General features: G+C 27.4%; 1 protein-coding gene and 1 long non-coding RNA gene across 4 annotated transcripts in view; both read right to left on the bottom strand.

Moving 5' to 3' along the window:
* The window catches only part of LOC135931356 (phosphatidylserine lipase ABHD16A-like), a 55,056-nt gene extending 45,168 nt beyond the window's left edge, over positions 1 to 9,888 (bottom strand). For 2 of the 3 annotated variants that reach the window (XM_065468406.1, XM_065468405.1), the window contains exons 1-4: positions 9,740 to 9,888; positions 9,467 to 9,523; positions 9,357 to 9,423; positions 9,223 to 9,309 (exon numbers count right to left, since the gene is read on the bottom strand). In XM_065468406.1, coding sequence (XP_065324478.1) covers positions 9,223 to 9,309; positions 9,357 to 9,423; positions 9,467 to 9,523; positions 9,740 to 9,796 — 268 coding nt within the window. In that variant the 5' untranslated portion in view covers positions 9,797 to 9,888. The remainder of the gene's footprint in view (positions 1 to 9,222; positions 9,310 to 9,356; positions 9,424 to 9,466; positions 9,524 to 9,739) is intronic. The other variant, XM_065468408.1, reaches the window with a different exon arrangement.
* A 10,832-nt stretch (positions 9,889 to 20,720) lies between these two features.
* LOC135922158 (uncharacterized) lies at positions 20,721 to 21,954 on the bottom strand. The gene is made up of 4 exons (XR_010570760.1): positions 21,824 to 21,954; positions 21,664 to 21,779; positions 21,535 to 21,620; positions 20,721 to 21,082 (listed from the first exon to the last, which is right to left on the bottom strand). It is a non-coding gene; the product is annotated as an uncharacterized LOC135922158 (long non-coding RNA).
* Between the last annotated feature and the right edge of the window lie 2,115 nt (positions 21,955 to 24,069).

Genomic DNA, 24,069 nt, shown 5'->3' with positions numbered 1-24,069 from the left:
ATTAATCGTTTTTAAATTATAAAAAGAAATTATGTTGTAAATATATAATTTGTGATAAAAAATGGAAATTTTTTTTTGATTTGAGAATGTTCAAGTAAGATTTTTGATTAAATTTTATCTAAAATTCTAAATCATTTTTTATAAAAAGTCTTTTTGATATTTGAAAATATTTTAGAATTTATTAAATGTAATCTATTTTGAAATTTTGCACCCATTTATTTTGATAAAAATATGATAATACTATAAATTTTTATAATAACTTCGATAAATTAATTAATATATAAAAAATATTATTATAATTTATGAACATATTCTATTGTTCCACGAATTTGATGATGGTACCTTTTTAGAAATTAAAAGAGTTAATATTATGATTATTAATACAAATCAATTAAAAGGATTACCTAATTGATCAGTTGCCCGCTATAACCCAACTCCAAATAGCTTTGCATGTGATTGTAAAAGTTAGTAAAATCATAAGGAATAAATCCGTGTAAGAGCTGAATAATATTACCAATAATTTCATCTCTTGAATTAGGGCTGGGGTTTATTGCTCGATATTTATTTTTTAAGACTCCAAAAAAAATTTCGATGGGATTTAGCCGAGGTGAATATGGTGGTAGATATTCAATCTTATCTTTATATGCATCGATAAGATGGCTTCTATGGATAGATGCATTATCCATTACAATAATTGCATCTGGTGGTAAGACACTGATAAGCTCTGTCATAAAATCACGGAATAACAACCACTTATAAGCTCCTTCGATTTTATAACGGATTACCCCTCCAATTCCAATTGTACAAAGTATGCTTATATTTTTACCCTTAGAGGATGGAATTTTTATTATTGGTCGGACATTGTATGGTGCCCAGGGGTAGATTGACAACGTGCAAGTTTATTCCAGTTTCATCTAAGAAATATAATATTTCTCTGGGGTATTTAAGATCTTTACACAATAGATTTGACGAATATTGATAGCCCCAGGAGTATTTCTTCTATCAGGCTCCTTGCCAGCTCTTTTTTTAGACCAACCTATATTTTTTATATATTGCTAATTGTTGTTTTCGTTTTTGGACTATCAGGGTAAATTTTCTATTATCTGCTAGATAGTAAGAGTATTATTATCCATCAATAAATTTATGATGCGTCTTTCAATTATGAAAGTATTTTTTTTTACTTCCTCTTTTTTGAATATTATATTCTTTTAAAGGATCTCCATTTATATCTGGAATGTGTCCCGTCTAAATTTATGAACTGATGCTGTAGACATTTCGACGTATTTTGCAATGTCTTTAATTTTCATCTGTTCTCTTTCAGGCATTGATAACATTTTAGTAACTTTATCTATTTTTTCTTTATTCCAATATTTGTGTATTCTTTTTGGTCTTTGAATTCTCGACGAAGATTGGTAGTTTTCATTTAAATTGGAAAAATTAATATTACTATTGGATAATAAAGATTCTATATTAAACATTTTTTTATTATTATTTAAGAAAAATTTAAAGAATTAATAAATATTTTTTTACTTATTTAAGAAAAATTAAAAAAATTAATAGATGTTTAACACATTTTTTTTATTTTTAATTAAATTTCCAACACATTTCTTTTCAACGATTAATCTTGTTAATTAATTACTTGTCCATATTTAATTTCAATATGTATTAAATTAAAATAAAACTTTATTATATTTACCCCTTTTTATTGTTAATTGATTTTTAACACTCGTTTCACTGTAAGATAAATAAAGTGACCAAATGTATTAACGACAATGCTAAATTATATAAAAGCTTTCAATTAAAAAAATTATAATATATTTATAATTTATTAGAGTATATGAACAAGGTGAAGAATCGGATGATAAGATAGTTCCTCTGACATTATTTGATCTATTTGAAAATCAAAATAGTGATAGTATTGTATACTTACCTAAGCATTCCTGTTCAGCTCACACTTTAAATCCCATTACAAGTCTTGACATTGAAAAGGAAACGATGTCCATTTTAAAACCATTTCAAAAATTACATTTTCTAGGTGTAAGCTATTATGGAATAAATATGGACAATCAAACTGTGCAGCCATTTTTAAGGAAAACATGGGAAGATATATGATTAAACCCGTTATAACAATATGGAACTCTTTTTATAACTCCGTGAAATTAATATAGTCTTATTAAGGAGAATTGCCAAAAATTTGACGAATCTTGTGATAAATCTGCAGATAACGACAAATCATTCATGGATGAATATTGTATAGTTAGTGTTAATTAAGAAATATGATATGTATATATATGATTTTATAGGTTATGGAACCGATTACTATGGCTCTTTCAATTTTAGAGAGCGAAGAAAAAATGCATTTGGGGTATCTACGACAACTATTATAATATTGCCGGCTTTAACCCTCTATTGCACCGTGTAAACCTAAATATTTTGCTATAAATATTGTTATAAATGATTCTACGATCTAATGCGCATTGTATATTCTAAATTAACATTATTTTTTCTATCAAATTTTATACATTTAATTTTCACCTTTTATAAAATGGTTACCTTGGAAATTTAAATTTATTTTGATTCGTTATTAATCATTCAAATTCTAGTAGAATTTTATAAATATTTAAATCTAGAAAAATAATATCATTTTATATAATTATTACATTTTTATAAATTTTTAAATAATAATACATCTTTTATTTCTACTTAGGTTAACTGCGCATTTAGATGATTTGTTATAATAAAATATTTATTGAAATTTTATCAAATAAATTTATAGCTCAATGACTAGTGATATAAATTTTAAAATACCGGTATATAGTGAGGATTCTCAATCAAGTGATTCGTCTGATGAAGAATATATACCATGTGACACTGGTAAATTTAGTATTTCTTATGCTATAATAAATAATATTAGGGGTAATTGAATCAGATGAATCGGATATTGAAAGCAATGACTATGACTCAAGCCATCCAGATGATGGATTGTCATGACGACGAAATATATAACAAATGTCCCACGAGTAGCCCCAGATTGGAAAGGCAGTTTACCCTTCGCCAATAAAGTTAAAAATCCGATATAGTACCTTAAATTACTGGGAAATATATTTCCTACAATAGTAATACAATCTAATCTATATGCAATTCAAAAAGATATAAGCAGGCCCCTTAATTTATCATTAGAACAATTCATAGGAATTTTGTTCTATATGAGCATTAAAAATCTGCAGCTCGTTTATATTGGACGGCTAATACTAGAATCGCGAATGTGGCTAATATCAATAAAAAGGTAGGAGTTCATAAAATCATGTTTTCACCTAAATGAAAACACGAAAGCATATCCTTTTAGGACTGAAGGGTATGATGTACTTAATAAAATACGACCTATGCTGACGATCACAATAGATATTTTAAAAGAAATTACACTAAGAGAAAATCTATGCGTCGATGAGCAAGTTGTTCCTTTCAAAGGGCAAAGTAAGATGAAAATACAACCCCCAAAAAAATGTGGGGTTTTAAATTTTTTTATTATGTAAATGATGGTATTATTTATAACTATGAAATAAAGGTATGCCAGATATAGGGGCTTATGGGAATTTAGTTCTGCGCATGGTTGTCGCAGTCCCATTGCATCAATATTAATTTTTAGACAATTGGTTCTCTAACATAAACTTACTGGTTATATTAGCGCAAAGAGGAATACAATGTGTATCAACGGTTAGAGCAAATTTCTCAAAAATTGCGTTTTGCCGACAGATCAAAAGATTAAAAAAGGAAGAGAAATTTTGTTGAAAAAAAACGGTTATCAATGGAGTCGATTTATCTGTTATAAAATGGTTTGACAATCGTTCCGTTTATCTAAAGAGCAGCTTTTATAGGGGCCCACCCAATATCTGACGTGAAATGATTCGATCGAAAAAAAAGGAAAGCATTAACGTGAAATGTCCAGCTATTGTTAAAAATTACAATAAAAACATGGGTGGAGTGGATCTTATAGATTCCCTACTAGCATTATATAGAATTTATATCAGGTCCCGAAAATGGTATCACCAAGTAGCTTTTCATATATTTGACATAATGCTTGCTAGTGCATGGTTATTATACCATTGGGATTGTAACCTGTTACAAATTCCCAGGAAGGAGCAGGAGTCGCTCCTAACTTTTAAAATATCAGTTGCAGAAATATTGTGTAAAGGAAATAAAACTAAATCAACAACGAGTAATAGACGAATATCGGTGCAATCTCAATATATAAAAAAGTGTAAAAAAGGTACAGCACAGTGTCTACCAAATTCGAAAAGACCAATTTGCACATTGACCGTTGTATAATGACAAAAAAGGTCAGGTCCAAATTACCAGGATGTAAGAGCATAACAAAAGTGGCGTGCGACAAATGGGATATCATTATGTTTTACCCCAACAAATAATTGTTTTACTTTATTTCATAAAAACTGATTTTTTAGCATTTGTTTTGTATATCATTTTTATACATTATATAATTTACGAGAATAAAATGAAAAAATAAATATATTTTATCCTTTTTATGTGTGTTGTGTATTCTAGTTAACATACTACAGATATCTTAGAAATATTCAAAAAATTTGGGAAAAAATTATTTTCTTCTTTAGATATATAAAAAAATGAGTATTATAAATTTTTCGCTTTAATTGGTATAGCGTGCAATAGAGGGTTAAATAATTTTAAGTTTTGTAAGCCGCTTATTAATTCAATCCTGGAAGGCTATTTAAGTTGAATTAACATAGGATAACATTAGAGGTCAACAAAGGAAGAATACTAGAACTTATTTCCAGTTTGAGAAAAGATCTTGATAAATAAAGAGCAGACTTAATTCCTTTATCCAACATATATACCAAAATATTTTCTGATAAAGAATAAAAAAAAAATTTGATGAGGAAAAAATAAAGATCCTTGTGAAGATGATCTATTAAGCTGTTTTCAAAATAAAGATAATTTTTTAAATATTTTTAATAAATTCCCCGAAATAAAATTTTTAATTTTAAATATAATACAACTTTATTTATATTATAATTATGTATATGAAAAAAAATTTTATCTTATCATATATTCTTTTTGTTCAGTTTTATTTATATTATATGTAGGAAAAAAATAAATATTTTTTGTATATAATATTTATATTTTAAGTAACAAATAACCCGTTACATTTTTGAATAGTCAATAATGCGCATTCCTTTTTCTCTATTGCACGCTATACCAATTAAAGCGAAAATTTTATAATGCTCATTTTTCCACTCTATATATATATATCTAAAGAAGGAAACAATTTTTTCCCCGAATTTTTTGACTATTTTTAAGTTTTTTGGAGTATGTTAACTAGAATACACAGCGCACATATAAGGGTAAAATATATTCATTTTTTTCATTTTATTCTTGTAAATTATATAATGTATAAAAATGATATACAAATGCAAAAAAATCAGTTTTTATGAAATATAGTAAAATAATTATTTGCTGTGTAATACATAATGATACCTCGCATTTGTCGCAAGCCACTTTTGTAATGCCCTTACATCCTGGTAATTTGCACCTGACCTTTTTTGTCATTATAATTCGGTCAATGTGCAAATTGGTCTTTCCGAATTTCCGAATTTGAAAGACACTGTGCTGTACCTTTTTTACACTTTTTTATATATTCAGATTGCACCTATATTCGTTTATTACTCGTTGTTGAATTAATACTTTTATTTCCTTAACACAATATTTCTGCAACTGATATTTTAAAAGTTAGGAGCTACTCCTGCTCTGGAAATTTGTAAGAGGTTACAATCCCTCCGGTATAATAGCTATGCACTAGCAAGCATAATGTTAAATATATGAAAAGCTACTCGGTGATATCATTTTCGGGACCTGATATGAATTCTATATAATGCTAGTATGGAATCTATAAGATCCACTCCACCCATGTTTTTATTGTAATTTTTTACAATAGCTGGACATTTCATGTTGATGCTTTCCTTTTTTTCGATCGAATCGTTTTACGTCAGATATTGGGTGGGCCCCTATAAAGTTGCTCATTAGATAAACGGAACGATTGTTAAACCATTTTATAACAGATAAATCGACTCCATTGATAACCGTTTTTTTTCAACAAAGTTTCTCTTCCTTTTTTAATCTCTTGATCTGTCGGCAAAACGCAATTTTTGAGGCGATTTGCTCTAACCGTTGATACACATTGTATTCCTCTTTGCGCTAATATAACCAGTAAGTTTATGCTAGAGAACCAATTGTCTAAAAATTAATTTTGATGCAATAGAACTGCGACAACCATGCGCAGAACTGAATTCCCACAAGCCCCTATATCTGGCATACCTTCGACTTGGAGAACCCCATTTATATTTCATAATTATAAATAATACCATCATGTCCACATAATAAAATTAATTTAAAACCCCACTTTATAGGTTTTTGGGGGTTGTATTTTCATCTTACTTTACCCTTTGAAAGGAACAACTTGCTCATCGAAGCATAGATTTTCTCCTAGTGTAATTTCTTTTAAAATATCTGTTGTGATCGTCAGCATAGGTCGTATTTTATGAAGAACATCATACCCTTCAGTCCTAAAAGGATATGCTTTCGTGTTGTCATTTAGGTGAAAACATGATTTTATGAACTTCCACCTTTTTACTGACAAATTACTAGCCACATTCGCGATTCTAGTATTAGCCGTCCAATATAAACGAGCTCTTGGCAGATTTATAATGCTCATATAGAACAAAATTCCTATGAATTGTTCTTAAATCTAACGATAAATTAAGGGGTCTGCTTATATCTTTTTGAATTGCATATAGATTATATTGTCTATTGTAGGAAGTACATTTCCCAGTAAAAATTTGAAGTAGTATATCGGTTTTTAACTTTATTGGCGAAGGGTAAACTGCCTTTCCAATTTGGAGCTACTCGTGGAACATTAGTTAAAGAAGATTTCCAGCATCTGGATGGCTTGAGTCAGAGTCATTGCTTTCAATATCCGAATCATCTGATTCAATTACCCTTAAAAATATTTATTATCGCATAAGAAATACTAAATTTACCAGTGCCACATGGTATATATTCTTCATCAGACGAATCACTCTGAGAATCCTCACAATCTACCGGTATTTTAAAATTTATATCACTAGTCATTGAGCTAAAAATTTATTTGATAGTCTTCAATAAATATTTTATTATAACAAAAATCATCTAAATGCGCAATGTTAACCTCAGTTAACATACCATATTATTATAAATAAAAAATGCATTATTATTAAAAATTTATAAAAATGTAATAATTATATAAAATGATATATATTTACTAGATTTCAAATATTTATAGAATTACACTAGAATTTCAATGATTTATAACAAATCAAAATACGAAAAATAAATTTAAATTTCCAAGGTTACCATTTTATAAAAGTGAAAATTAATAAACAAATGTCTAAGAAGAATTACTAAAACTTACTACCCATACAACACCTCAAACTCAACTTTCTGGAATAGGTGCGACATCCTACCTATAAATCGACTCATTCCTTTAAGGAGATTAGAATTACTTGGTCATTGCTTAAGACATTCACAAGAAAATATGATATTTTCGTCCATGAAGTAGACTCCAGATTATGGGAAGCAGAGAACTCCCAAATACTATAAGCTGGCAAAATGTCTGAAGGACATGTGATCAATCTTTCGCTTACAGATTATTTGGAACTCAGCAAAAACAAAAAACATTTAAAAGTACATCTATAATACATGCTTAAATATGATCTAAACTAGAGCAGGAATCGTGGAAGTATTAGACTATTCTCGTACTGTTTTATTTCCAACCTCTTCTCCCTGGTTGAATGATAATTTATATTTCGGCACAAGTTATATTGGAATTATGGATTGAATGAAATAGGATGAGGGTGATGATAATTATTATTTTATTTTTTTAAAACCCCCTCCCTTTTATAACTCATTTCCCTGTCTTTTTCCTTTCCCTACTTGATAAACGACTTTGACAAAGGCAATGATAATCTTAGAACCATGAATAATAATAATGATAATGATTCCGGGTTCACTATAATAATGCTAATGTGATAAATAATGAGGATCCCAAGCATCGCTTGCTTAATACAGACAAGAATTTATGGGGACACTATTGATTCTAGTGAATGACAAAAATTAATGAAGATAGTAAGCTCTTTAGGATAATGGGAATCAGGGATTGAGATTACAATTACAGGGAAGTTGGATGCCTCCGGAATAGAACACGCTATATAGATATAACGTTATCTTCCAAGGATATACTTACCTAACATAAGACTTATTTTTTTTTTCATCTCTTAAATATCTAACCAGGAATAATGTACATAATTATTAATATTGGTTACAATTTCTTAACACTATCTTGCCAGTAACGGAACAAATAGATCCCCTCTTTCTTACTCCTCTCTTCTTTACTATGCTAGCTGACTACATAGTGGTACTGTCCACTATAATAAAATGGGTATGCATCATGTATAGGATCTATATACTAGTGAATATAAATGGTACACGCTACAACTCCTGGTGGGTGATGAAATTGCACTCATGCAATTTCTGACGTGGTAACGAATGAATGAAATATATAATATTTGATAGAAAAAATAATGTTATGGTCATGATTGGCATCTTTATTATAAAATATATATGTTATTTAGAATATATTATAACAATATTTATAGCAAAATATTTAAATGTTGCCTCAGGTTTATATGGTGCAATAGAGGGTTAAAAAGGTAACTTTAAATTGCCTGTGAACTGGTTTAAATTTATTGATATTTTAACTCCTTTAAAGGATGATTAATAATCTATTTTAACTTATAAATCAGTAATTATTTATAAATATTTGTGTAAATTGTTATTTTACAGTGCTAGCTACCTATAAAAGTGTTCTTAGTTATCTTCCTCCTTATAGACATATCTTGAAAATATTTTAATTGAATATGACTTAATATTATTCTTTATAGAATAGTGATAAAATTTTGAAAATTATTCTTTTCTTTATTAATTTTAATATGTTTATAGTGAAAATTTCAACCAGTTTATAAAGGTTCAATCTAAACCAATATTATTTTTTAGAACCAAACCTGAACCATTATTTGACTTATATTTGTTACAGTTTGGATCACTGATTTAAAGTTATAAATTAATTTGGTAAATATCCATTAAATAATAATATTATACCTCTTAATAAATTGCCAAAGGTTAGTATACAGAAGAGAATAAATGTGATTTTAAGATATACATAAGCATGGTTCTTCTTATAATATCCTAAATGATGTGGGAAATTGCATAAATAACATAAAATTAGACCTCACCATTCCTTTGGATGAATAACAATATAATCGGTGAAGAATACATAGTTAATGATTTCAAAATAGCAATCTAAAAAAGGATCAAAATTAGTATAATTTAAAATGAAATTTACAATTCTTAAGGTTATGTTGCCTGAGTCTTCTAAAAAATTTGGAGTGTAATAGTCAGGCTATCAAACAAAAAATATTATAATATAAATCTTCTCAATCACTAAATAGCTAAAAAGTAATTTTTGCCATATATTGATACAATTTAATCATTAAAATAATAATAAATTTATATATTATCATAATTAAGAATTTTTTTTTTCATATAAGTTAAAGATAAATATTTTAAAATTTTCTACCAAATGATATATATACTAACAAATCAATTAAGATTGTACCTTGGATATGATTGAGTATAATTGTGGGCTCAAAACATATCTTAATAATTGAGCCATCTGGAAAAATTTAGAATCTAATTAAAATTTGGGTTCGGAGCCGAAATATTCCCACAGCTGATTTAGCGTCAAAAATCCCAAAAAAGATTTGCCTAACTTTGATCGTAAAGTCATTTAATCGTAAATTTGGTCCATTTTTCTCTGATTGGTCTATTTAATCGCGGTAAATTAAAATCATTTAAAAACATTATGCTTAATACTGTAGCTGATAATTTAAGACTCTGGAATCTAAGAAAAATATATACAACAAGGTCCTTGGTGATAGATTACAAAAAGTACTTAATATCAATAGATATCCTGATGCACTTCCAACTTATCAAACAGTCCAAAAATCAATGGATAGAATGGTTAAACAAGCTAGGCCTAACCTACCTAAAACCTCCATGGATCTTATATTACCTATTGAGTTCACATTATGTGAAGGACAACCATTCCTTTTAGGGAACCATAATAATGAAATCTTAATTTTTTCAACATATGAATTTATCAAGATCCTGACAGAATCAGATACAGTGTACATGGATGGCACATTTTTTATAGCACCAAATATTTACCAGCAGCTTTATTCAGCATGTTTATTATAAGGAACATATGTTGGTTGTCATATATGCCCTTTGTCAAACAAAAGAAAATAAACCAGGGCCGTAGCCACGGGGGGGGGGGGGGGCGGCCTCCCCAAAAAAATTTTTGGCCCCCAAACCTGGCCCCCAGAAAAAATCTTCGGCCCCCCAAAGTGGCCCCCCCAAATTTGAATTTTTTTTTAGAATTGATTATTTTTATATTTTTAATATAAATTTTAAATATTTATTCAAAAATATTCAAAAAACATGTCTATTTAGAATTGATTATTTTTATATTTTTAAAATAAATTTTGAATATTTATTCTACAAACATATCTAGTTTGTAAAATTTTTTTTTATCCTGTTTTATTTTTATTTTTACCCAATATTAAATTATCATTCATTCATTTTTTTTCATCTGTTTTTGTTGTGTATCACATTCTCTATAGGTATCACATTAATATTTTAATATATAACCAGTTATTTTATTTTAGAGCGTTTATTTTAAAATTATGAAGAAACAATCAATTATAAACTCTTATTTTAAGTTAAAGTTAAACAAATGTCAAGCAACATCACCTCTACAAACTACTAGTAATACTACATCAGAAATTTCAGAAACTGATTCTTCTCATAGTTAGTATAAATTTATATTATTATTTCATGACTTATATGATATTGATATAGGGCAATATTTGTATATTATTATTTAATATAATATATATATTTTATATAAGATAAGAGAAAGACATTTATTATTAATATTATCATTTTTGTATAATAATTTTAATTATTAAAATAAATATATTTACTCATATTTCAAGATATGAATGAAGCTAATCTAGAAAATCAAGAGGAGGAAGATGGTAAATAGTTTAAAATTTAACCCAAATTTTTCTATTTATATATTTTTGACAATATGAATAGGAGTAGGAGATTATGGTGTTTCATTATTACATTTTGATTTTAAAACAAATAAAGACGAAGAAGAGACTCAATCATCTTCATCTAGCAGCTCAGTCTCTCATTGTCAAGAAGCAACTAGTAATTGATTTATAAATATAAAAATATTATATTTTTTGTTAATCTTTAAAAATATAATGTTTATGACTTTTTTCTAGTTTTTAATACTGAAATTTTACTGATCAACTTTACTGATAATCTTCATCAGGGTTGGGCACTACAGTAACTTGTATCTTAAATACAAGATAAATTTTGTGTTTGTTCATTTTCAGCATGCCCTTCCTTCGCCCATCCTGATGACCATTATTATTTATGACCCTTTCCCTCATTACAATTTATTAATTATAATATTTTTAGTGTCAAAAAAGTCCTCTAATGGTTCAATTCAAATCCCTGGTGACCTTGGCCAGAATAAACCAAATCAAATCAAATTAAACAATTACGCGAAAAAAGATATCCATGGAAGGCAAAGATCATTTCAAAAATCATGGTATAGAGGCCGAGACTGGTTGGAGTATAGTGTAGAAGCTGACGCTGCCTTTTGTTTTCCATGTAGGAAATACTTGTGTAATCCAAGTGATGAATTTGGACAAACGGGATTCAGAAATTGGAAAAATGCGTTAGCTGCCAAGAAGGGACTGCTTAAACACGAGAGCTCAAAAGCTCATTTAAATTCAATTACAATATGGCATGATAAAAATCAAAATATAAACAATGGTACAGAAATAACTAAAATGTTGGGAGGTGATCAAATTAATCGTAATCAATATTATATTAAATCAATATTTGATGCTGTTTCTTAGCATATAAGAGCTACCTTTCCGTGGGACTGGTTCAACAAATATTACGGATGCTGCAAAAGATGAAATCATAATTTATTCTTCTGAACTATTTATAGCAATATTTTCCTACACCATCCAAAAAGACCCTGAATTAATTAAATTATGAAATTTATACCCCAAAATGCCCAGTATACATCACCACAGATTCAAAACGAAGTAATATCCATTATGGCAGATATGGTGCTTGAACATATTTCAGACAAATATAATAAAAGCGAGATGCCTTTTTTTTGTCTTAAGGCCGATGAGACAAAAGATGCTTCAGGTTGTGAAAATCTGAGCATAATAATTCGCTATATTTTTTCTGGAGAAATCCAAGAAAATTTAATAGGAATCATTAATTTCGAGTGTCTTTCTGCTGAAAGCATTACAGATTGCATTTTAAAGCAACTTAATGATCTAAATATTAATTCAGCTAATATAATAAGCCAGGCATATGATGGTGCAAACGTTATGTCTGGCCGAAATGGAGGAGTGCAAACACTTCTTCAAAAAAAAATTAATAAAAATGTTCCTTTTATACATTGCTACAACCACAAGTTGCATCTTGTGGTTCAAAATTGGTATAATAATATTGTTATTATTTCTAATTTTTTTAATTTATCAAATGCATTGTATAATTTTTTCAGGCGTTTTAACGTATCCTGTAAATATACAGGCCACACCCTTAAGTTTAGACCAGAGATGGACTGGTCATTTAGAAACATCTCGCATTATTTATGAGAATTTTGAGGCTATTGGTGAAGTATTATTTTACTTTTCTAATAGAACTCTTAATTCCGAGGTTTCAATTCATGATTCAGTCGAAGCCTCTGGTCTTTATCTCAATGTATTAATATAAATTACATTATATTAGCCATCATAATTTATGAGATATTAATTACAATAGATCCACTAAATAAGTATTTACAATCAGTAGGTACTAATTTAGTGGATGCTAAAAATTGTATTGATTCTACTATCAATATATTAAAAAATAAAAGAAGTGATAATTCTTTTGCTTTGATTATGATTAAGGCTGAAAAACTTTTATCAAAATTTAATCTCACTCCCCAATCATCACGGGTACGTAAAACGCCTAAAAATTTCCAAGATTTTTTAGTTGATAGCAAACTAGAATTCGATTGTGAAAAAGACTCCAATTGGAGTTCTTTAAAAAGGATATAATATGAAATTATAGATAACTTTGTGGATCGTTTTTTAGACCGATTTACAGAAGATGATTTTAATCTTTTAATACATTGTTCCCCCTTGACCCTGATTATTTTTTATCAGATAAAATGGCCCCATTAAAATCCCTGTTAAACTTAAATATGGAAACACTGCATCATGAAATGAAGATAGTAAAAGGATTGCTAGCTTCGGAAGCTAAAGAAAATCATAATTTTGAAAACATCTTACATATTATGTATAAAAAAAATATAATCATGCATTTAAAGAATTATATAAATGCTACTCAGCAGCGATAATCATTGGGATATCAACGGTTTCTTGTGAGGCCTCGTTCTCTACATTAAAGAGAGTTTTATCGAGCAGTAGAGAGTCTATCAAGGATAAACGTAAACAAAATTTAGTATTAATGGCGTATGAAAAAAGAATAAAGCAGGATTTATCTTTTAGTTCATTTATATTAAAATTTAAAAATAAAAATCGCCGTATTCTATTATAGTAATATTTTGTTTTGTATATGCATATTATAGTATTTTTTTTTTTTTGTATATTCATATTATAGTATTATTTTGTTATTAAATTTTTAATAAAAATAGGAAAAAATTTCTATGAATGCATAATTATTTGTTTGATTTTAAAAAAATAGTGCCCCCCCCCCAAGTTAGCACTTGGCCCCCCTAAGTGAAAATTCCTGGCTACGGCCCTGAAATCAACATATATTAAACTTTTTATCATGATCAAAAAGATATGTGAGAAGCATAATTGTATTTGGGCACCTAAATTTGTTCAGTTAGATTTTGAGCAAGCTGCTATAGAAGCTTTGCACAAAGTGTTTTTACAGATCCAAATCAAAGGTAAAATAATAATATTATTTTATGTTATATTTTAATATATATTTAGGTTGCTTTTCCCATTATACCCAGAGTATATGGAGAAAAGTTAATACATTACTCTTAAAATCCCTCTATAATGATGATCCTATCATGAGAACGATTATAAAAAGAATGTGTATTACCACTTCTAAATCCGCAAGATATAAATGATGTGGCACTCAGTTGCCAAATATTAGCAACAACCAATAATCTACCAATGGATAGTTTTTTTTTATACATGGATAAAACCTGGCTTGGTATACTAAATATATAAAATAAATTAATAATAATTTATTATTTTATAGGAAATAATTCAATGTTTCCTAGAGAGATGTGGTCCAGATATGGTACATCTGGACCTAAGACCAATAATCATCTAGAGGGCTGGCACTCATCATTAAATAAATCAACAAGATCTTCGCATCCAAACATTTAGACATTTATAAATTTAATTCAAAAAGACCACATAAATAATAAATTAAAAAAGGTCCAACTTGACCTGGGGATGACAACAAAAAAAACTAATAATAAATATATAACAAAAGAAAAGAATATTCAAAATCTAATTACTCAATATAATTTAAAAATTATAAATAAATATTTATTTGCTGATAAAGCATCTTGTTATATAAAACTTATGCATAATTATAATATAGATGTATAATAAAATATAATATTCTGACCAAATTATCAATTAATTTTATTTATAAGTTATAATTATCTAATAAATAATAAATTGTAATCATATTTATCAGTTGCTTCTATTTCCATTATTTAAAGGAGTTCAAAATCAGTAGCTCTTCTTTCTTCATTATCTAATAAATAATAAATTTTAATCATATTTATCAGTTGCTTCTATTTCCATTATTTAGAGGAGTTCAAAATCAGTAGCTCTTCTTTCTTCATTATCTAATAAATAATTGATATATGTTTATTAATAGGTATACATTATTACACTAATCTGATATAAAGAATTAGAAAAATATTTCCATTATTTAAAGGAGTTTAAAATCAGTAGCTCATCTTTCTTCATTATCTAATAAATAATAAATTATAATCATATTTATCAGTTGTTTCTATTTCCATTATTTAAAGGAGTTCAAAATCAGTAGCTCTTCTTCTTCATTATCTAATAAATAATTGATATATGTTTATTAATAGGTATACATTACTACATTAATCTGATATAAAGAATTAGAAAAATTAAGTGCATATAAATTCATATGAATGAAAAAATCGTCCATTTTGAACTAAAATGGACTAAATGGACCATTTTACGATCAAAATAATACGATCAAAGGAGGCCCTCCCCCAAAAAAAGGATGGTGAATACAAACAAGACATAAGAACTCATTCATGCGAGCTGAAAACTCGAAAATTAATAAATACACTTCCCTAACAAATTGCAATCTCATACCAATCGTATCCGACACAACAGGGTCTTTTGGCAATCATGCCCTAACCTTCTTCAAAACCCTCGGTAAAAAAATCCGCGCCATCCTGGTGATCCTCAGGAAGGCTTCTATCTCAGACAGCGCATATCTATTGATATATGCAGATCTAACTGCATTGCCATCCATGGCTCTCTTTCTTGACCTCCTCCCACCCAACATACAATTCACTATTCTAATTATTTTATTTTTTTTATTATACAGTTTTTTATATAGATTTTATAGTTTACATGACATTTTTAATATATATATTTTTTTAAATTACGTATATATGTTTTACTTTTAACGTTCAATATTTTTATTAATAAAGTATATATTTTATAAAAAAAAAAAAAAAAAATTTTAACATTTAAATTTAATAAATTTTAAAATATTTATATTATAATTTATGCAATATATATTTATGAATATTTAATTTAAATATAAAATATTTAAATATTCAAATATATCTAAAGTAATATTTAAATATATCTAAAGTAATATTTAAATATATCTAAAGTAATATTTAAATATATCTAAAGTAATATTCAAATATATATATAAAGTAATATTTAATTATATATAGTGTAATATTTAATAAAGCAATATTTATTAAATAAAATATAGAAAGAATATATTTAAATATATAATCATCGATAAAATAATTTATAATAATAAATTAAATAATATAAATGATTTTTGTTAATAACAGAATGTAGACAATCTGACTTATGTTAATTGTCAGGTGTAAAAGATTAATTTGAAATTTCTGAACCCACCTGATTCTAAGCTATAATAAATTTTTCATTGATAGTGGAATGTGTATATATTTATGAAGATCTTTAAGTGGATAGTTAAAAATTTTAAAGTTAACATAAATATCATATTAAAATATAATTTTTTTATTAATATTTTAAAACAAAAGTGTTTAATTATTTCTAGTGCTGTAAACGTTACTACAAAAAAGAAACGCGTAAGAGTTACGCGTTACATCTGAAAAAAGGAACGCGTTACATCTGAAAAAAGGAACGCGTTACGGTTTAAGAGTCATCATATGCAATTATCCTTAATAAGACTATCTATTAATTTCTAGACGTTATAAAAAGAGTTCTTTCCCATGCTTTCCTTAAAAATGGCTGCAGAGTTTGAAGATTGCCCCCATTTTATTCCACAATAGCTTACACTTAGAAAATGTAATTTTTGAAATGGTTTTAAAGTGTACATCTTGACTTTTCAATGTCAACACTAATAAAAAATAAATAATTTTATAGTACAAATAAATGTTTTTATTTTTTAATTATTTTTAACAATATTTGGAGTCTAAGCGGACACATAATATATAATGAGAAAAGGGAGAGAAAAACGAAATAGTTAATGTATTATAAGATGCCTCCTCAAATTTAATCAATCAGGCAGTTTTGAAGTAACTTTTCCCCTCCAAGCTCTTGTAGAAAATTCGAGCCGTGTTGCGTCTAATTTTTAAAAATGATTGGCACAAGTGTTGTTAATTTGCTTGGTCGTAAAATTTACTAACTTAGTTTGTGCTCAAGCCTGCTCTGAGCACAGACTAGGGGTTCAAACATAGGGTCCAGACCCGGAGTTGTTTATAACTGTTAAATAGCATAACCCTGCAAGCAAGTCAGCTTCGGGATAAAAAAAATTTTAATCGGGTCTAGTTATGGTTTAATTAAATTTAACTTTATATAAAAATTAAAGTGCTTTTTATTTAAATAAATTAAAATATTTTCAGACTCAGAGCTAAAGTAAGGAGGAAGGTGCTAGTAGTGTCTAAAGATCAATAGGTATAAACTGAGATAGGGTTCCAAAATAAATTGCAATGAGGCAAAATAAAATTGAATTCGCACAGCTCTACTCTACTTTGGGTAAACTAAGAAAAAATAAATCTCATTTACTAATCTTTTAAATCTTATTATACATTTAAATTTATCGCCGGGGTGGCCTAATGGGTAAGATGTACGCTTGGAAACACGAGTATGAACAAGGACGCAGGTTCAATCCTGGTAAGAACCATAAAAACTTTCAAGTTTTTCTTCGATGACTGATGTGTAAAGACATATGGTATTATGAATTTCGGAGCTTAGAGATGACACCCCGGTCATCGACAGGCCTGGACAGCCGGGTGCTAAGGGTCCAATAAACAAAATGAAGGACACAAATGAAAATATGAATATGAAAGCTAGGGCGTTCCCTCCATGCGACGCGCAGGGTGTAGACCTCCATCCTGTAAAAAGTAAAGTAAAGGTCAAAGCAAAGAAAACAAGATTAGCAAGTTTGAATATTGGGACGCTTAAAGGTAAGACGAGAGAATTGGCATCAATGTTGAACAAGAGAAAAGTTGATATAGCGTGCATACAAGAGACGAAATGGAAAGGACAGAAGACTTTGATGATTGGAGATGGGTATAAATTGTACTATAATGGACTTGTTAGCAATAGGAACGGTGAATATTGGGACGCTTAAAGGTAAGACGAGAGAATTGGCATCAATGTTGAACAAGAGAAAAGTTGATATAGCTTGCATACAAGAGACGAAATGGAAAGGACAGAAGACTTTGATGATTGGAGATGGGTATAAATTGTACTATAATGGACTTGTTAGCAATAGGAACGGTGTCGGCATCATCCTCAGTCAAGATCTAACCTCCTCAGTTGTAGAAGTCAACAGGATCTCTGATAGACTAATGAAGATAAAATTCTGTATTGGTCAATCGATACTACACATCCCTTCATTATATGCTCCTCAAACGGCTTGCAAGGAAGAAGAGAAAGATGATTTTAGAGCTATCCTCGATGAAGCTGTAATGGAAATCCCTAAGGATGACCTAGTCATAATTGGTGGTGACTTAAATGCGCATGTGGGGAAAAGTCGAAGGGAGCATAGGCAGTGGACAGGGAAAGGCATCATGGTGGTTTTGGATATGGAGAAAGAAATGATGAAGGAGAGCATATACTGAAATTTGCGAGCTACAAAAGGCATCATGGTGGTTTTGGATATGGAGAAAGGCATCATGGTGGTTTTGGATATGGAGAAAGAAATGATGAAGGAGAGCATATACTGAAATTTGCGAGGAGAGCATATACTGAAATTTGCGCAAGCCTTCACCTTGCCTTTACCAACACCTAATACAACACCTAATACGAAAGTGGTACAAGGAAAACACAGATAGATTACATACTAATCTCTCGCAGAAGATTGAAAGATGTAATAGCCTGCAAAGTCACAGGAGAAGATATAGCCGCACAACACAGTCATGAATTTACACATCTCAAATAAATCCACTCAAAACAAGATAAAACTGGAACCATGCAGGCCTTTGATATCCCACACAAATTAAAGGGAAAGAGGCCAACCAAAGAATCAGACGAGAGAAGTCTACAAACCATGGAGATAATATAAAGAAGTATAAATTATATAAAGTGGAGAGAGATGTTGAAGGAGCTTACCACCAGAAAAGGTGAAAGCTAAAGAGAAAAAAAACAAAAAAAAAATACATTTAAATTTAATTATAAATTATAGGCATTATTTTTTCTACATTAATCCCATTTTCTAACTAAACCATTCAAATATTTTTTCAAATTGCGATGATTATGGCGGAGTTTGTTTGATTTACTATTTTTTCTCTTCCAGACTATGTTAAATTCTCTTATATAATTATTAGAGTTACTTAACCATCTTCAAAACATTTTTTATTCACAGTTAGTAATCCCCGGTAATTTAACTAACTTAATTACGAGTTGTAATTTAGTTAAGTTTTTTTATAAATTACAAATGTTTTATTTTAATTATTTTTGAAAATAAAATAATTTTATATAGATGGGATAACATGTTTCATTAAATCATCACAACGAAGGGGATGCCAGCGTTACCTGTTTGTATATAGAATTTTTTTATTCTATAACTTTAAAAAAAAATTTATTCTGTAAAAATACCCCTCACCCTCCCCGTAGTAGCGCCGCTATTTTATATATGAATAAAAATAATCGTAAGAGGAAAATAATACCCCGGAAAAAAAAGAAAACTGATAAATTTTATAGAAATAGATTATAATTCAACGTTACGATTTCTGGAGAAAATCGAATAAATAATGTATGTGAAGGGTGGAACAATCGATTTTAGCATATTATAGGCCACAAAAACTTAAGATATGGGAAGTAATTGAAAGGATGAGGATGGAAATAGCCGTCAACATGGGCAAAATCGGCCAATAGAGTATTGGGACATACACTCCCAAAAAAAGTCGTAGTTATCATACAAAACAAAATATTTTGAAAAATTTATGTATTGATTTTTTAGAAGAGAGAAGAGACTTACCTAATTTTCTCTCTTCAATTGGAGAACATAAACTTTCTAGAATTGTTTCATTTGAATAATATAACTTATTTTTCTATATATCATTTAATAAAATTAAAAAAAATCATAAGCAAAATAATAATTGTAAGATTTGAAATATATAATATTCACTGCTGATAATCACCTCTGAAATAGATGTTTTTTGAATAAAATTCAAGGTAACGACATTAGTAACTACGTTACTTTTTTTACATTACTTTACAGCACAAATTAATATATAAAAATTTATATTTATAATTGCTATTTAAATCTGTTTAGATTAGGTCTGTTACTATAACATATTTATTTAAATTGTAAGCTTTATATTTTTTGAAAGAGGCAGATTTTATAATTTTTATTCGGATCATACTTAAGGTTAAACATATGTCGATTGCCGGCTTAATTTATTAACCTATTTAATTAAAACCTATGATTGACCTAGACATATAAAAGTCTAATAATTAATTAATCGATTGTTTTAAGTTAAAAAATTGAAATAGATTATTAGAATAAAATAATGATTATTTTTAGATTCTACATTTCTTTTATCAATTCTCTCCTTCCTTTATTTATTTAGATAGACATGATACAAAAAATATGAATAGTAAAGTTTTATTTTAAAAAATAATTTTCAAAAATTCCAAATTTAAATGACAATAAAATTTGAAAAGCTACAAATATCTCTAATAAAATATAATATCTAATTAGTTATAATATCACCAGATTCTATTCTATTCTAACAATATAATGTTAAAATTAATTGTCAAACTATAACATATTGAAAAAAACTACATTTTAGCATATACTATGCAGACAAATTTATGATGAATATATAGATATTTATTTGAATATAATAAATTACGTTTTTTTGGGAAAGAATAAAATTATATGGCTGTTATATATTTAAATATGAGAATTGAATGTTATTAAATGATATTGGTAAAGTTACAGAGCTATCAGCTGCAATGGAGATATCGATTACAACTTCTTCATCTATAATATTCATCCAAAAATGGTAAAACAAGGAGATCATCCTCTCGATCTTCTTGTGCATGATTTATCAAAGAAGGCACAATCTCTTCATTTCTTCCCAATGATACTTAAGGAAAAATATATTAAAAAATTTATGATTTACTATTTATAATAAAATTTAAAAGAATATATATTATTAAAATTTTGATTAACTATAATAAAATTTAAAAGATAATATATTAACAAAATTTTGATTAACTATTTATAATAAAATTTAAAAGAAAATATATTAACAAAATTTTGATTACTATTTATAATAAAATTTAAAAGAAAATATATTAACAAAATTTTGATTAACTATTTATAATAAAATTTAAAAGATAATATTTTATATTATTTTGTAAAATACTTCCTCTTCTTGCAGTCAAATACTTGCAAAATACATAATTAACGATTTTTATTTATAATAAAATTTAAAAGAAAATATTTCATATTATTTTGTAAAATACTTCCTCTTATTGCAGTCAAATACTTGCAAATATCTAGAAAATAATAAATCACATCATTAAAACCAATTACCTTTGCCTTTAAGGTTCAGAAAAATATTTGCTAATACTAATAAAGAATCTTGCTAATACTAAGTTGAAAATATTGCTAATATTGTACTTTTTAACAATTATGTAAAATATTTTAATTAAAACCAATTACCTTTGCCTTTAAGGTTTAGAAAAATATTTGCTAATATTAATATAGAATCTTGCTAATACTAAGTTGGAATATTGCTAATATTGTTCTTTATTTTACAATTTTCTAGAAAAATAAATCTGTAAATATTAATTATGTAAAATATTTTAATTAAAACAATTACCTTTGCCTTTAAGGTTCAGAAAAATATTTGCTCATACTAATATAGAATCTTGCTAATACTAAGTTGAGAACATTGCTAATATTGTTCTTTATTTTACAATTTTCTAGAAAAAATATATATGTAAATAATTATGTAAAATATTTTAATGATAAATTTTAGAAAAATAATTTGCCATTTGACGCTAAATAGTTTGATGACAAAAGAAAGATAAATGAATCGGATCGATACCAAAATATGATGAGCTTCTGTCTAAAGATTAGATTGTCTAAAGCTGCGAATATATAACATATCAACAATATTTTTCCTTTATAAATTCTTTTGATTATTCTAAATATTCAATATTATTTTAAATATAGGATTTGTTTTAATTTTTATGAGATATTAATCTAATTAAGGATGATATAGTATACAAATTAATATTATTATTTTATATTTAATAATTAAAAATTAAAAATTATTTTTATAATTTAGGTTGATCGTCAAGCAATAATTAACTCCTTTTTTTTGAAAGGGGGAGGGAAGGAGTATTTTGCTTCCATCTCTTAGAAAGTGTAAGGACCACTCTCCCTCCATTGCGCTAACATAAAATTGTATTATAGAGAAAATGGACCTATGAATTGTAAGTTTATATATTAAAAGTAAATTATAAAAAAAATATTAGTTATGTAAATGAATAATGGGAATATTTAATAAATATTTATATAAAATTAATAAATTAGGGAAACAGAAAATTAGAAACTAAAGGATAAAGTAAGATAAACCAATAGTTTTTCCACTCTCAATCATAAGTCTCAGAATGATTAAAATAATCAGAAGACGCTAAATATTGTATTAATATATATTCTGATAAAATAAATTTAAATTCTAAGAATCTGACTATTTAGACTTTTTAACTTCCAGGTTAATAATTGCAAACCCTCTCCCCCTTTTTTTAGCCGTTAAACAAATATCTGGAAACTTAGACATTTCTACAAAAGCTTAATCGAATTAAAATAGTAAAATTCACTGATATCCTCAATATGATCTTTAACAAATGTCTTTCGCAATTCCATTTGGTGTAAAAAATTATGTTTGATTTAAATATTTTATTGATTCATCATTAAATCTTTCATTAAACTGCATTTTTATCAAATCAAATGCAACATAAAACACATTAGATTTAAAATCTAAATATATTATATTTAATAATGAAGGGATATATACCTTTTCTTTCTGAATTGTTATGCTTTAAGTCTATAACTTACAAAATCTAAAGGAAGATTTCTCCTTTTCATGAAATCATATGCCTTTGAAATAACATTTAAAAATTTAATATCATTCTAATAAGATTAAAAAATGATATGGGAGAAATATTTAAATTAAACTTCTCAAATCAATAAGGCAATATTTTTCAAATTAAATTTGATTTCTAGCAATCCATATATCTTTCAACATGGCTTGCAATTTTATAAGCCATAATATAAACAATATTTTATCCAAAATACAATTGTTTTTTTTATATAAACTATAGCACTCGCCTTGGTAGAAGTGACAGGATCTTCAGAACTTATATTTTTTCAAAGCTGCCCTCAAGTCGTCACTAGGTAGAAAAAACTGCAGCTTTTTATTATGATATCCAGCTACTATAAATATATTAAATAAACATTTTAAATCTTAACAAATAGGATAATATTACCAAATGGTATTCTTGATGCATACTAAATGTTGCAATTTTATCAGTACATCGCTTTGATATGCTTTGAGCCCTGCATTTGAAATGCATGTGAATCTCGTCTAAAGTCCCTTATTAATTGGCATAATTGAATAATGATTAAATTTTATAAATGACAATAGCCCCAAATAAAAGCTACCTTCGGTACTTCAACTCTAAACAAAGCCTATACCCCATTCATTCTTCCACTATTGTTTAAGACATCATCATAGCTTTGCCAAAATAAGAATTCGAGAGATGGATTTATGGAACTAAGTTGGCATATTATATATTTTATAATATCAAGACCAGTCGTGTTACCAGTACAAAATACAGTCAAAACCGTTTAATTGCATATCGCTTGAGTGGAAATACTTTTAAATGCGAAAAAAGGGCCATTTTGTTAAAATCTATAATGGCATCATGATAAAATATATTTTAAATCAGTTAAATGCAAAAAAACTTAAGTCCCATTTATATGTCAACAACGTCATTTTTATCGAATAAGTGCGAAGCGAGGATTTCTGAATTGTAAATTAGCACTAAATATTTAAAA

The sequence above is a fragment of the Gordionus sp. m RMFG-2023 genome, chromosome 1 (assembly GCF_954871325.1).
Source record: "Gordionus sp. m RMFG-2023 chromosome 1, tfGorSpeb1-WG-v2, whole genome shotgun sequence".
NCBI lineage: Eukaryota > Metazoa > Nematomorpha > Gordioida > Chordodea > Parachordodidae > Gordionus > Gordionus sp. m RMFG-2023.
Note: the sequence above shows the minus strand (reverse complement) of the source record. Positions and strands in the feature narration are given on the sequence as shown.